Source organism: Sus scrofa, chromosome 2 (genome assembly GCF_054392235.1).
Source record: "Sus scrofa isolate SSC_HxYL_T2T_F1_AM1 chromosome 2, Sscrofa_HxYL_maternal_Yorkshire_Landrace_v2.0, whole genome shotgun sequence".
Taxonomy (NCBI): Eukaryota; Metazoa; Chordata; class Mammalia; order Artiodactyla; family Suidae; genus Sus; species Sus scrofa.
Genome location: NC_139384.1, coordinates 126406508 through 126422456, shown reverse-complemented (window position 1 = coordinate 126422456; position 15949 = coordinate 126406508). Strand labels below are relative to the sequence as shown.

General features: G+C 36.7%; 1 protein-coding gene across 1 annotated transcript in view; it reads right to left on the bottom strand.

Annotated features, from left to right (window-relative positions):
• Positions 1 to 10614: 10614 nt before the first annotated feature.
• Positions 10615 to 15949, bottom strand: part of WDR36 (WD repeat domain 36) — a 43835-nt gene continuing 38500 nt past the window's right edge. The window contains exons 22-23 of the mRNA XM_003354239.6: positions 14554 to 14741; positions 10615 to 13413 (exon numbers count right to left, since the gene is read on the bottom strand). Of these exons, the coding sequence (XP_003354287.3) occupies positions 13264 to 13413; positions 14554 to 14741 (338 nt within the window). The 3' untranslated portion in view covers positions 10615 to 13263. The remainder of the gene's footprint in view (positions 13414 to 14553; positions 14742 to 15949) is intronic.

The following is a 15949-nucleotide window of genomic DNA, read 5'->3' as shown; positions in this document are numbered from 1 at the left end:
AATGGAAGGAAAATTTCTGGCTCTCTGCAAGTAACAAAAGTATAATGTGGTTGCATAGAATGAACAGAGTATCAGGAATAAGGAGGATAACTCCAGGGAAAGACAGCGCAGATGTCAACAAAAGCTAAGGTACCAGACCATCCTACAAATTATACAGACATACTGTACAAAATGGTAGATGTACACAGCTGAGCCCTCTGGTGGAATAGACCACCTCGAGGGAAGCGTTAGGTAGGCACCTGGGTAAATCAGAACACGGGAAGAGGAGTTTACAATTGTGAGAACATTTGTAAATCCAGTCTTGCATGTTTGAGAACTTTGGGGGCACTGAAAACTTGCTGTTTATCTCTGTGCAAATAGGTGGAGGCTCACTTAGGGATGCTAGTGTAACTCAGGCCAGAACTGGAATCATGTCTCAATCTATTTCTCAGACTGCTCCCCAATCCAAGAGGGTTAGATCTCTCAGAGGCCAGAACAGGATAGGGAATCCACCCTCAAAATGACCTTATAAGGCAGAATTATTTTTATCCTCTCTTTACAGATGAGGAAATTGAGACTCAACAAGTTAAAGTCTCTAAGCTGGCAAGTAGGAGAGCTCTGTTTAGAAGTCAGGTGCTTCTGACTCCAAGGTCTTCTAATATCATGATTTGTGCCCAACTGCAAGTTCAAATTGGAGATAGTTTAGGAGTTCCTGCTGTGGCAGTGGGTTAAGAATCCGACTGCACTGACTTCACTGCAGAGGTGCCGGTTGGATCCCCAGCCTGGCACAGTGGGTTAAAGGATATGGTGTTGCTGCAGCTGCACCTCGGATTCAATTCCTGGCCTGGGAATTTCCATTTACCGCAGGTGTCGCCATAAAAAAAAAATGTGAAAATAGTTTAAAATGACTGAAGCATGGCAAAATTTGTCATCTCTAAACATGCCATTTGTACATAAGGATTATTTTGAGCTAAAGGATCTTGAAAAAGAGCAGGTGTAAGAAAGATGCTTTGACCTCAGCTTTTATTCTTGAAAACAGGAAATAAAACTCCCATTTGAAAGATGTCCTTCCTACACAGGGGGAAAAAACTATCACCACAAACTGGAGAGGTTGAAAGAATTTTGCACAAGCAAACCTGGTTAAAATACTTCTCACCTTCCTTTAGCCTCCATATATTTAGTTACTTTCCCACAAGTGACTCTCTTTGTTCAGTCTTAGTATAAAAGCATTTAGATTTTGCCACTTCTTTGGGTCTTCATTTCCTAATGAAGATTGCCACATCACATAAAACTTATATGGGATAAATCTGTATGTTGTTCTCCTGTTAATTGATGTTATGTCAATTTAATTCTCGAGCTCAGCTGGAGACCCTGAGAGTGGAGTATTAGCTACAATTAGCAATTCAGCTTGCCAAAACCAACAACTTTCTGGTCACTGAAAAAGTGCCAAATGATATGGGTTTTTATTTTTTTATTTTTTTTGCATAATGTTTATTTTTTAAATTTTCATTTTATTTTTTTCATTATAGCTGGTTTACAGTGTTCTGTCAAATTTCTACTGTAGAGCGTGGTGGATATGGGTTTTTATTTTTATTTATTTATTTTTTGTCTTTTTGCTATTTCTTGGGCTGCTCCTGCGGCATATGGATATGGGTTTTTAAACAGGAAGCTTTGTGGTTACTGTTTTTGAAGGAAGAAAAGATATATTTTTACACTGTTATAAATTTAATGAGAAAAACATGGAGTACACTAAATTCTATGTTACTTACATTTGTTTTCTTCAGAATTCATTTAAAAACTTAGCATGAGTTGTTCCTAGAAGGTGACATGTTTTTTCTCACCTTAAAATATCAGTTTCCTTTTTGTCACTTCTTTAATGAAAAGTAAAATTTTAAAATGTTTTTATTTTTTAAAGTAAGCATTTTTTTTTCCTGAATACAGCATATTTTCCTACAGATGATACTGAGATGGTTTTTAATTCCATATGAGCCCTTGGAAAATGTTCTAAAATCTTCCCTACCATCTTTTTTCTGATATTAAGTCATTTAACATTTTTAGATGAGAAACAGTCGGAACCAGTTCTGTTTGCCATCCCTTGATTGATACATCCTTTGAATCCTTAGTTTTTACAAAGTGTTGCTACTTAACAGATGAGGTGTTGAGAAGACTGACTCATCAGCACTTTGCCCACATATCGTGTGCTACACCTGAGTACGAATGCTTTAGTTCATGCTGATTGAGCATGGGACTCCGACAGTCAGCAGTGGCCATTCTGACTCAGCCAAGGTGTGGCGATGCTATCATGGGTCTATGCATATGCCCCAACTCATCAAAATGTATACATTACATGTACGCAATTTTTACATCAATCATACCTCCACAAAGCTTTAAAAAACAATTATTCGAGCAGCTACTATGCCTATATTGACTTAGCAGAGTGAGGGCCTGAGGAGGCTGGGATCTGAGACCAATGAGACCAGCCTTTAAGTTGAAGCAAGTCTGAAATTTAGACTGCTATTAAAAAGCAAATGTACACAGGAGAGCAGGGTCAGATCTTATGACAAATGTCATCTATGACTTTAAATCTTACCTTCTGGGTTCTTTTCTAAGAGCCATATTGCTGCCAATTCTAGAAGAGCTGTGTTCATGATTTATAGCTACTCAGAAACAGTGAGGCAGGCTCACGAAGCAGACTAAGTTGGACTATTTGGACCATTTTCATTCCTTAATCTCCGTTCACTTTCATTTCACACTAAAATATGTGGCCACTGTTAAATTATACACCAAATTTCTTTCATTTAAATCATATTTAACCCATAACTCAATAAAATCAATCTCCAGTAGACAAAGAATGATGTAATTTTCCCCTGTTTTGGTATTATGAACCAAAGACAGTATTCACTGCCAACCTGAGCAATCTCTGCCATTTCTTCCCTTCTCACAGCATCATGATTTCATGCTTAGATAGTGCTCACTGCTCTCTTTCCCAGCCCTGGGGGAAAAATCACATGTGGTCTAAGCTAATCATTTCTAAGCTACTCATTAACAGTGACTGGCCAAGGGGTAGTCATGCAGCCAGTGATGTCCCATGATGCTGAGGGAGAATCTGTTGGGGCAGTCATCAGGGAGCTTTTCTAATAAAATAACAAAGCCTCAAAAGGATAAATAATTTTGCTAATCTTCCTTCTTTCATGCTTGGGAAGGTCTGATAAGGTCTGATGTTAGTTTGTTGGCAGCCATTTTGAGACCACAAAATGACAAACAGGAAGAACTTTGTTCCTGTCAAAAAAAAAAAATGAAGCAGGGGAGTTCCCGTCGTGGCGCAGTGGTTAACGAATCCGACTAGGAACCATGAGGTTGCGGATTCGGTCCCTGCCCTTGCTCAGTGGGTTGACGATCTGGCGTTGCGTGAGCTGTAGTGTGGGTTGCAGACGCGGCTCGGATCCCATGTTGCTGTGCCTCTGGCATGGGGGTCTACGGCTCCAATTAGACCCCTAGCCTGGGAACCTCCATATGCCACGGGAGCGGCCCAAGAAATGGCAAAAAGACAAAAAAAAAAAAAAAAAAAAAAAAAAGAAGCAGGGAAAGCAGGAGAAACACACACACACACACACACACACACACACACACACCCCTTATGCCTTTTACAGCATCACCAAATAAATGAACCAATATGAACAACTGCCTACCTCTAGACTTCTGGACATATGAGAAAAATTAGTTCCCGTTTGTTCTAATCATGGTTAGTCAGCATTTTCTGTTATTTAATCCTCAAGCCATCTTTATTTGATAAAGTTGTTTTTCCATTTAGAGGCAAGGGTGTTTTTTTCATTTGTATGAAAAATAGCATTTTATTACTGTTGCTAGGATGCTTAAGCATGGAAGAAGGGTGTATGTTAGAAAGCAAAGAGAACTACGGGGATATCTATTCTACTTTTTTGCTTCAAATACCTCCCGAAATTGCTGGAAAATCTCCAACATAAAGTCCCTGCATCCCCAACACAGAATCCAGAACTTCATTCTCTTGGCTTCCCCTGTGGCTTGGGTACAGGCATGAGCCTCAGACTATTCCAATGGATGCAAATATAAATTGTAAGTCACTCCTATGGAGGAGGTACCATACAGAATCTGTTCCAGCGAGAGTGGTGGCTAAGATCTCCAGCCTTCGGAGGTGCCAGAGATACCCAGCAACTAAGGCTGGCCATGCAAGTTACCTGGGGGTGATCTAGTCATTTTTCTTAGCCGCACAGGCCACAAAAGACTTGGAAAGATCCCTAAGGTTCTTCAGTTTTTGTTTTGTTTTCCTGCTGAAATAGCTGTAACAGATTGTAAGCACCTGGATTGATACATTTCATTATCTTAATAACTTGAGCACTCTTGACTTATCATTTCATTGTCTTAGCCTAAAGTTAGCCAGCTAGTCTTCACGGAACTCAACACACCACAGCTTCCAATTCCAACTAAATCTGACACTGAATGGACCTTCAAAACCTGAGAGCTGGGAGTTCCCATTGTGGTGGCTCAGAGGTAAAGAGCTGAGTAGTATCCATGAGGATGCAGGTTCGATCCCTGGCCTCGCTCAGTGGGTTAAGGATCCAGCATTGCTGTGAGCTCTAGTGTAGGTCACAGATGCAGCTCAGATCTTATGCTGCTATGACTGTGGTGTAGGCCAGCAGCTGCAGCTCCTACTCAACCTAGGAACTTCCATATAGCACAGGTGTGGCCCTAAAAAGCAAAAAACAAACCCTGAGAGCCACCTTGGCCTTCTTGGAAAATCTGAGAGTAGTACTGATTCATTTCCTGTATCCTGAAATATCAGGTTTTAAGGCATTTTCAGATATAAGCATAGGGTACTGCATAGTTTATGCCAGCATTTTTGGTAAGGTCATGTATTTGACCAATCAATTAGAACTGTACTTATTAGCATTTTTGATCTCAGGATTCATTCACTCTTAAAAATTACTAAGGACCCCCCCAAGCTTTGGTTATACAGATTATATTTATTAGTATTTCCTGTATTTGAAATACTGAAGTCAAAAAAGACTCAAATAACTTCTGAGTCTTATTATGAAAATGGTTTTTCATAATACTTTGCTGACCCTCTGAAAGAATTTCTGGAACCCCCAGGAAACAATATCACTCCATGAAAACCATGGAATTATTTATTTAACACCTGTTGTGTACACACAACAATGAAATGGACTTTATACCAAATTTGGAAGTTCAGCTGAAGGCCACAGCACAAACAGGGGCAGAGCCATGGGAATATGATGGCCATGTTGGCAAAAGAGGCAAAAATCAGCCAGGTGAAGCACTTTGAAGACGATGGAAAACAATGAGAGACACTTTCCCTTATCATCTAAACTTACCCTAAATGTTTCTGGTCAACTTTATTTGTTCAGGGGTTTTGCTACATAAGAACTATAAGAAAAAAGGCTTTTTTTGTTTCAAAAAAGAATCTTTTTAAGGATTAGTGTATTTTTTTAAAGATAAAATTGGTTTCAAGTGATACAAGGTGTGGTATATTTGCTGAGTGACTATTATTTCCCAGCAGGAAAGAGAATGGGAATTTTCTTCTGTTGGCTCTGGTAAAGGGTAAAGAGATAAGCTAATGTGATATGTGTTTCTCTTTGCCATTTGGTTCATTTAGGCATCAAGTGGGTTATTTCTGCTTATCACTGAAGGTAAGTGAAACTCTCCACCCTAATATTCCTCAAGCTTTCCGAGAAACTTCAGGCATGCATCACATCATTTAGATGATGATCTCTTTTGCCAGTTGTCTTTCACACCACTTCCTGGAAGAGCTCCAGGCTCACCCAGCACCAGGTGAATCATGGCCACTTCCAGGGGTTTCTACATCCCAGGTCTTGTCAGCCAAGTGTGGAGAGAAGATAGGACCTCGAGAGTATTAGCTCCTCTCAAAGACCCAATGCTAAGGACTTGCATTCCCAAGAATTGTCAGGTTAAGTGTGGAGGTTTGTGGGAAGGTCCAGTGATTGGGCAGCAAGCACTGTCGCCTTCAGAGAGGAAGTGCAATTCTTTCCAGTCACATAGGATATATGTACATAATAGGATATATCTACATTTGGAAAGATAGATGGTAAGGCGTGTATATATATATATATATATACACATATGAATGTTATTTGAAAAATTAAGAGTAAAACATAATGCAAAAGAGTTAAATCTAAAGGGTAAGGCTTGTATATATATATATATATATATATATACACATATGAATGTTATTTGAAAAATTAAGAGTAAAACATAATGCAAAAGAGTTAAATCTAAAGAGTAATGAAATGTATATATAGCAACACCTAAATTCAACAGTTGTTAACATTTTACCCAATTTTGTCTAATTTTAAATAAAACTACATAAAATACTGCAGAAAAGTCAGTTCCCTTTGCACCCAGTTCAAGGACCACTGGCCTTCGCAATTCCTGGTGGTAACAACTAGCATGCATTTGGCAACCCCTGAGTTTCCACCGTTTTTCTTTCCTTCCTTTTTAGGGCCGTACCCACGGGCTATGTAAGCCCCAGGCTAGGGGTCAAGTCAGAGCCACAGCAACGTGGGTTCCGAGCTGCGTCTGTGACCTACACCAAAGCTCATGACAACGCTGGATCCCCCCACCCACTGAGGGAGGCCAGGATGGAACCTGCATCCTCATGGATCTAGTCGGATTCGTTTCTGCAGAGCCACAACAGGAACTCCTCCACTGCTTTTTACGTTCCACGTTGACTGAATTCTTGTCTGCTGCCACCCACCTGTCTTTTGAGCTCTCCTGACAGCTGTCCTCTGCAGCCTCCCCTGGCTCCACATACACAGATGCTCTTCTATGTGGCTCATCTGGGGTTGGAGGGCAGGCCTTTACCTCATTTACGGTGGTATCTCCAACACCTTGTTGAAGCCCACACAAGATCTGGAATGAACCACGGAGGAAAGGAAACAGAATGGACTGAAGAAACACACAGTCCCCACATGCATCTATTTCCTCACCCGCAACGGCTCCCACCTGTGCAGTGCCCTTCACCTCACCTCCTTGTCACTGTGACAACATGCAGCCTGTCCCCTGCCTCCACCTTCCCTTTGGGTCAGACCAGGTCCAGTGTGCCAAAGGGGAGTGGACCTCAGATCCACGAGTCCTGTCTATCTATCTAGCACCTCCAGCCCAATTCCTCACTTCCGCTTCCCCAAATCTAGCCCTCTAGTACCAACCTGGTTTCGCCAGAAAACGAAGAGGTGGTGGTGTCTTCTCAGGAAAAAAAAGTTCTTTCTCTTAATTATTTTGTCTCATCATATGCGCTGCTTTTCGAAGTTGGAACCAAACGCTTTGTTTAAAAATAAGAGCAGCGAAACGGCATGCAGCCGCACTCCCACACTGAATGTTCTCTCACGCAGGTACCTGCTCGTCTGGGAGCTAATGGAGACCTTCTCTCCGCACGTACACGTGCACGCACGCACGTGCGTACTTACGCACGCACGCTCCGCACTTTGAAACAAACTCCCAACAAGCAGTCCCTTTGCAAAGTGGCGGCTTAGAAACACTTTCGTCTTTGTACCAGAAGAGAGCAAAGGAAAATAGCCAACCAAAAGAATATAAAAGAATGGTGATGGTGAGTTAAAACTAAGCTCTTCAAGGACCAGAGCGCTTTGTTTTATTTTCTGAAGTATTTCAAGAGCATAAAACAGCACCTGAGATAGAGTAGCTGCTAAGTGAGTAGCATTTATGAGACAGTAAGTCAGTGATTGAAGGAAGGAGGAGCGAAGCACTGTGCTCGGTGGAGGAGGATTTCACCTTTTGGTATATTATACCTAGACTCAATCCACACAGTAAGGTGAATCCAGGTTGGAAAATCCATGCGCTTGTACTAATTCAGCCACTGTGCTTGTGTAATATTTAGTGTAGAGAGCAGGGTGTGGCTAGGACTGAGGAAATAAGGCCAGAGTTATGGGACAGAGGCCAGACTTGGAAAGTACAGATAAGGAAAAAGAACCAAAATAAATAAGTTGTAAAGACTGGTTAGTCAGAGATAGTGGGGAAAAAAATTAAAATGGTAACAAAACTTTTTGATTTGAAATATACATTCCTGACTGTAATGGCAAATAAATGATATTGCTGAAAAAAAGAAGTTTGCCCAGGTTTTATGCCATGCTTATTTTTTTTCGATGAACATTAAATCATTGCTATGTACGTCATTGGTGTAGATAAATCATTTTTAAAAAGTGGAGATAAAAAAATAAGTACTGAATATTTTATGTACTCCTTTTGAGACATTTAGTAGAATTCAGCTGGAACTGTAAATAAGCATTAATTGGAATTGGAAATTCAGTCTACCATACAGACACTAAAAAAGAAATCCCTACAGATTCTTTATAGAGCAAACTACATTTCATCCTAAACCCTCATACTGCTGGATTTGGAAGGGGATGAGGGAAACAGATTTACCAAATAAAAGGTACCTCAGTCTCTTTCACATAGTTTAGGCTCTTTTGAACAAATATTTCGTGAAATTTTATGTTCAGATTTTCTACTAAGGCTGTTTCTTCTCAGTGGTTCAGTCCACTCCCTTCTCCTTTCCAAGATGGCATGTGGATAAAGGAAAAGCCTTTTGTGATGCCAGATCCTTTCCTTCTCCTTCCTCCACTCACCACCATCATCCCATTTAGCCTGTGCCCCAGGTTTCACCTAGCCTTCCAACTGGGCCTTGGGCTAGGATAGTGCAGTCACACTCTGATATGGGGTCATGGCTCCCTTTGACTTGGTGGCTCTACAGCCAGTCCGTTGACACTAAACTTTCAGTTCTCCCTTGTTCCCCTCAGGAAGCAGGTGGAAAGTTCAGAGCTCTCCAAATGTCATACAGTCAGGGAAAGCTGTGTGTGAACTGTCAGAGGCCTCTTCCTCTGCTTAAACATGCTACTTCAATCACCATGAACTATGGTACACAGTTTAAGTAGGCTCGCAAAAATTCTCTTTCAGGATTTGTTTACTCAGTAATGAGTCTGTGGGGAAAATATGTAAATTCAGAGCTGCCAGAAGCAGTATTACCTCAAGTTTTAATCAACTTATATTCCCAGCACAAACAAAATTCTGGCACATACTAAGTCCTCAATAAACTATCTGATGAATCAGGGAATGAGAGATCTTGACTGAACAGTTTACTAATAATGAGGAGAGCAAAAAAGGAGAGATGGAGAAAGGGACTAATTCCTGTGGAACCTGTGGATCCAGCAGTAGGTAAAGCTAATATTTATCTTTGGACTTTAGATGCTCCTATATTTGAGTTAGGTTTTGGTCATTTCAACCTAGCAATTAATAAAAGGGCATGATCCTAATATAACTTACACTAATAAATTTGAAAAATCTAGATTAATGTCATGATTTGAAAGGAAAATTTACCAACACTGGCTTGAGACAGATAATCCAACTAGTTCGGTAACCATAGAAAAAATTAAACAAAAATCACTATTTAATAACAACTTTATGCAAGACTCTTTCCCCTTTGGCTAGTTTAAAATACATGTCAAGGATAGATAAATTCCATGAAACAGACAAATGTACCAGTTTCATCTCTTATAAAAATAAAAAAGTTCTATTCCAAAAATAAAAGTACATCTCAATGTAAGAAATCTTGGAATAAAATGCACTAATTACACCAGTTAAAGATACTGATTTTCCAATATATACTGGGAAAATAAATCACTTGATAAGATTCTATACTTCTAGTTAAAATTAAAAAAAAATAGCAAATTAGTAATAAAATAGAACTTAACTAAGTATAGCTACCAGAAATTCAGAGCATACACTATCCTTAATGGTGGAACATTAAAAACATTCCACTAAAATAATAACACAAAAATTTCTAAGCATTGCTATTGTCTAACATTCTGTGCCAGATTGCTAAAGTAATCCTAATTAAAAACAAATGAAATATGAATATCAGATAGAAAATAAAGATTCAACTGCAGAAGATGGGATTCTCTTGGATTGCCTAAGAATATACTCACAAACTTTTGAGTTTTTCAGTGTCATAAATGTTCAGCATATAAAAAAAGCAAATTGCTTGTACCATGACAGCAATAACCAATTATAAAATATATTTTAAAAAATATATATTTCACTATATAATGAAAATAAAATAACCAGAAATAAATCTTTCAAAAAAAGTATGATTATATAAAGAAATCTCATGAAGCAAAGAGAAGCCCACACTTGGTTTAATGAAGACATAGATTGTTCTTGAAGAAAAATAACTATTGTGTGGTGGACCCTTCAACAACACAGATTTGAAATGGGTGAGTCCACTTACACAGGGATATTTTTCAACAGTATATACCATAGTACTACACACTTTTCAGTTGAATTCACAGATGCAGAATCACAGATATGGAGGAACCACAGGTATGAAGAGCCAAGTATAAATTATAGACAGATTTCAACTGTACAGAAGGTTGGCACCCTTAACGCTCTGTTTAAGGGTAAACTGTAATTCTCTTCAAACTAACACCATAAATTTAGTGCAACTAAAATCAAAACAAAAAGATATACTCACCAATAGCCAAGACATTTTTGAAAAAAATATTAGGAATGCTTTATCACCACCATCCCTGAAAACATACTGGAAGACTATAATCTAAGCCATGCATTATTTATTAGGAATATCAAATACCTTAAAGAATTTGGCACATAATAAAACTGCATCCAAAATGAGTAAGAATATACTTCAACAAATGGTTTTTGGACTTCTGAATAAAAGTAGCATTGCACCTTGTACTCTTCACAAAAATAAATTCCAGATGGAGATCTGGATGCATATATGATAATTAGAAGAAAATACAGAATATGCTTTATATTTTGAAAAAAAAGTCGAAAAATATTTATCAATTTGATTAGGTATAATATAAAACAACTGTCTAAAAGAGACACCAAAAGTAAAAACAATTGACCAACTGGGAGAAAACATCATAACAGATGTATAAGACTAATATTTATCTAAACTGTATGAAAATCTCCTCACAAGTCCTTAAGATAAAAAGACAAATCATTCAACAAAAAAATGAGCAGGGTTGGCAAAGAAATAATAGTCCAAAATAAATATATGAAAAGATGACCATCCTCACTAGAGTCAGATATTTTTAATATAAACAATAAAAATGACAATTTTTCACATATTAGGTTAATTTAAAAATTGTTAATCTAAAACCAAATGTCTTTAATGATATGGGGAGCAGGTATTCACTCACTGCTGAGAAACTGTAAACTAATAATAGCCATTCTGATAGCCCAATAAAGTGTCTCTTTAAAACTGTCTAACTCTGATCCAGCAATTCAAAGCTTAAGCATATAGTAGAGAAATCCTTATATGCACATAAAGAGGCAGAGGATGACATTCTTTTCAGCACCGTTTGTAAATAGGGGGAAAAAAAATTACCCTAGTGTCCATTATAGGCTAAACAGATTGTGGAACACTATACAAAAGTTAAATAGGTGAAATTAGGTGAGATTATACTCAAAGAAACCACAGAGAAAAGCTGCAGAATGATATACATATATTTAAATAAAAACTGAAGCTACACACTATTTCCTGTACCAATATACAACATGTATATACATCCACAAAAAAAGGTCTAGATGGAAAGTTAAATGTTACTTCTAGGGAAGGTATTAGGATTGAAGGTAATCATCAGCAACAGACTTGTCTTTAATGTTTTCACAAGTAAACAGTAGTCATATACTGGGTCTGTAGTTTAAAATTTAAAGAAAAAGCAGTGTGTACAGACCGATATATTTTTAAAAATATATACACAAAAAATTATTCTTTGTATTTTTTTCTCCCTCTCTTCCTTGATGGCAAACATACAAGATTCTGGAAGAATACCTGCCAGAATGAAGCTTTAAAACTATTTAAAGATATCTCCAGTAAAAATATACTCAACTCCTGTATTTCCATGTAAAAAAAAGTTCAAGATTTGTCACAGCAATACAAGTTGTTTAGAACTCTTATTAATGTTTCTAGATATTTACAATCTTCACATAGTACATAAGTGAACATCATATCTTGCATAAAGATAGTACCTGTCTTTAGAATACAGTATTTGGAGCAAGGGAAATATAGTTTTTAAAGCTAGAACTTAAGTCATTATTAACATTTAATAAAATGGTTTTAAGTTTACATACATTTCTAAAAGAACAAAGTATAAAAACCAGATTGGCTTATTTCTTTAGCAGTTTAATAATTCTGCCTTTTACGATTAAACAAAAACACCTTGACAATTAAAGGACTATTCATTCAGGAGATTATTCTGTAAAAGTATATCCTTAATTAGAATGTACCTGTATTCAAATACAACCTGTTTAAATTTATGAATGATACTACTTTTAACTATAAAAACTAAAAAGTTTTTAGAACAGTGTGCTTTTTAAGAAGAACTGCTTTTGCTGAAGTCTTGAACCACAACAACAATGATGAGAGAAAAAGAAACTTCCAGAGCTATCTGGTTTCACAATGGTTATGAAAGAAAAGTACAGTCAGCAGTTTCTTCCCAAATAAAAAGGTCGTCAGTGAAGAAGAAAAGCATTTCAAGGGTATGTTTAATGGAATTTGGAATTTCCCTCACTTATCCTAGGGGTCTGTTCAATTGTCTCCTGCAGTAAGTTGCTTGTGAAAGAGCCTCTCATATAAAAGAATAAGTTCCTTTAGAAAGGTTACAGTGGAGACAGGATTAGGGAAGTGTTAGAAAATCTGGATCTGTCACTGAGATCTTGAGCAACTTCCTCGTCAATTCCTTGAGCAATACAAGAGCGCTGCACTGTCCAACACGCCTCCCAGCTCTCTGTTTTCAGGAAAGGCCACCAAGGAAAGAAACATGCCTTTTACCTCATAACATGAAGGCACTTTTACAGCTACATTATGTATCAGTTTTATCTTCAGTTTAACTCAGCAATACCTTATAGGAAACACCAGCACACCTCATATGTTACAAATATTAAAAAAAAACATGAGCTTGGTGATGACAATTAAAAAAAAAAATCATATCCAAGTAATTGACATGAAGAGTCTCAGAAAATAAATCATTTGAGAAAATTATTTATATCTTTAAAGCAAAAGATAGGTATAATTTTATTTCAAGAAAGTATTTAGCATTTAAAGTGGAGGATGACTGACTAGTTGGCAGTGCTGGCATTTACTTTCTTTTCATATGAGGAACTTGGAAAAAAGATAAGAGTTAAACTCAACTCCTTTAATATAAAAATCTTTGACTTAGTTACCTATGTTTATTTTTATAACAAAGCACTTTTTATGTAATTTAAAACACACATGCTTTGATTGAAGAGTGATTGTAAATGGATCCATGTTTCTTCCAACTGTGATGACAACTTTGTGACTTCTTCTAGAAGTACTGGCTCTGAAGGAAGCATTTTAAGGTGTAACTGAAAAGAGAAATAATAGTGGAATGTTTTAAGAAAATTTAACTGGATTTAACTCTTTTATCAAGGAACATCAGGAGAGACTATTTTTTTCATAAATCTGGTTTATAACCATCTCCAACTTCCCTCTCCTCTATCAAACTTTGATAGAGTTCCTTTATCACTCTCTTAGAATTAAAGTGGTCATCACTTTCTTCCACTTAAGGACAGTCCTGATACAGACGCAGAGACAAGGTCCCAGTTCTTACACTAAATCTGTATTTCTGTGCTTCTTTTAAGTCTCCTCCTTTCGTTGTAACACATTAGTAATGAATGGCCTAGGGGCCCTTTGCTTTATTTTCTAAAGATTTAAGTAAACTTATATTCAGGAACCAAATCTGGGAAAGAACATAAAAACAATCTGTAGCACTTCACTTCTATTTTTTTTTTAATCCTTCACACTACCATCAATAAATCTACTTTTAAATAATTTTAAATAATGAGATCAAGTGAATACTTGGATATAAATGGAATAAATTTATCATATCATATCTGCTATCACTGAAAATCAGCATCATCTACCTCCTTCAATACATTTTACTGAGATAAACATGAGTTCTCCATTTTAGATAAACATGAGTTCTCCATTATATTATCCATAAAAGAAGTGTTACTGTCAAGTTATCTGAAACTCTTTCAACCAGGGTAGAAGTAAAAATTTGCATTTCAGCAGTAGAAAAAAAAAATACAAAAAATAAACATAAAGCCTGACGTTCTCTTCATCATCATAAAAAAATTGCCAAAACATAACTACTTTAAAAAGTTAATAGTTTAGTATACTGATCAAATGGATGACACAACGAAAAGTCAAGAGGTTGAATCAAAACTGTGTTGAGGTAAAAGTAAAACAAAACACAACAAAAAACAATTACAAAGCTGCTGCACTGTCCAACTATCCAACATGGTAGTCACTAGAGATAGGAAGCTATTTAAATTAATTAAATTTCTGTAAGATGAAAAATTCAGTTTCTCAGTCACATTAGCCACAATTCAGGTGCTCAGTAGCCACACATGGAAAGTATGGATATAGAACATTCCCATCTTTGGAGTAAGTTCTATCAAACACTACTCTAGAGGAGGGCAATTTTTACATATTAGACTTACCTTCAGAAAGAGTGCAAGGTATGCCTGGGCTAACTCAAAATCACGCTTTCTATCCAACATCATCTCAATCATTTTCAAGAAGCTCTTCATAACTTCTATAGAACCACCACAATCAGGAGACAAACTTCGCAGCTCTGTTTCAATTCCTGATGGGCCTAATTCTTTCAGAAGGCTAAGAGCAGCTTCATCTATAGTAAGTTTTATTAAGAATCCAGTTATTACCTACAATCATTTCATTTAGAAAACTAGTTTTCATTTCAGACTCCCAAGCAACATACAATGAAATTGCAAAGGAAATTACTTCTGTGGCTTAATTTTTTTTTTTGGCATTTTCAGTATTTTAAATTTTTTCTTACTAAAGCTGTTACAATCTAATTAATGCCTAGCAAAAGACATTTTAAGATGCTCATAAATCCTAAATCAACCAGAAAAAATACAAATAGAAGAAAGCTATAGGTATATATCCCAAGTTATTAATAGTAGCTGTTATTTTTCTTTCTTACTATTGTTGTAAAATTGTAATAATTCCACATGATCATTAAGAAACACTAACAGTACAGAACTATATGAAGGGAAAGACTCTATTCTTACCCACCCCAAATCTACTTCTTTTCCCTAGAAGTAAGCATTCTTGTTGCATATGCATCCTACGAAAACATAATACATACTTAAAGGTTTTTATTTGGCTGTGTCTGTGGCATGCAAAAGTTCCCAGGCCAGGGGTGGAACCTGAGACAGCAGTGACAGACAATACCAGATCCTTAACCTGCTAGGCTACCAAAGAACTCCAAAACTTTATGAGGCATTTCATATTATACTGGCAGTAGGTATGCTTGTAGTTTTTTTCAAAATGAACACCAATGACAAAAGTAATACATTTTATTTTCTGTTCTTCAATATATATTAAATAATAGTGCTTTTCTTCTTTGTTCCTCCATAAATATAACAAGTTACTCCTTTTATGATACTGCTACTCTTTAGCCGGCTACAGTGATCCACTAATACCATTCTCTGACTTTTGTCAGTGTGCACTCGAGTGATACTGGTATAAAAACAAAAGCATTTGGGTCAGATAACAAGAGAATAAATCAAACAGAATTTTGATTTACGATTCTGTTAAATGCTTATAGCTCTTATTGTTTATCATTAGCTACAGACTGTAGCTTTCAGAATTTATAACACTCAAATTTCAAAATCACCTTTTTTATGGGATAATTTGGTAATATCTGAAATTACCTAAAACGAAAGTCTCTGCTGTTTTTCAAACTATACTGCAAACTGTATTTGTAAATAAAAACAAAAGAAAAAAGAAAAAAATCCAATTTTCCATGCAGAAAGAAGGAAAGGTTCTCAAAAGATTATTATAATGTCAATATCATCAGAGTTTAGTGTCACT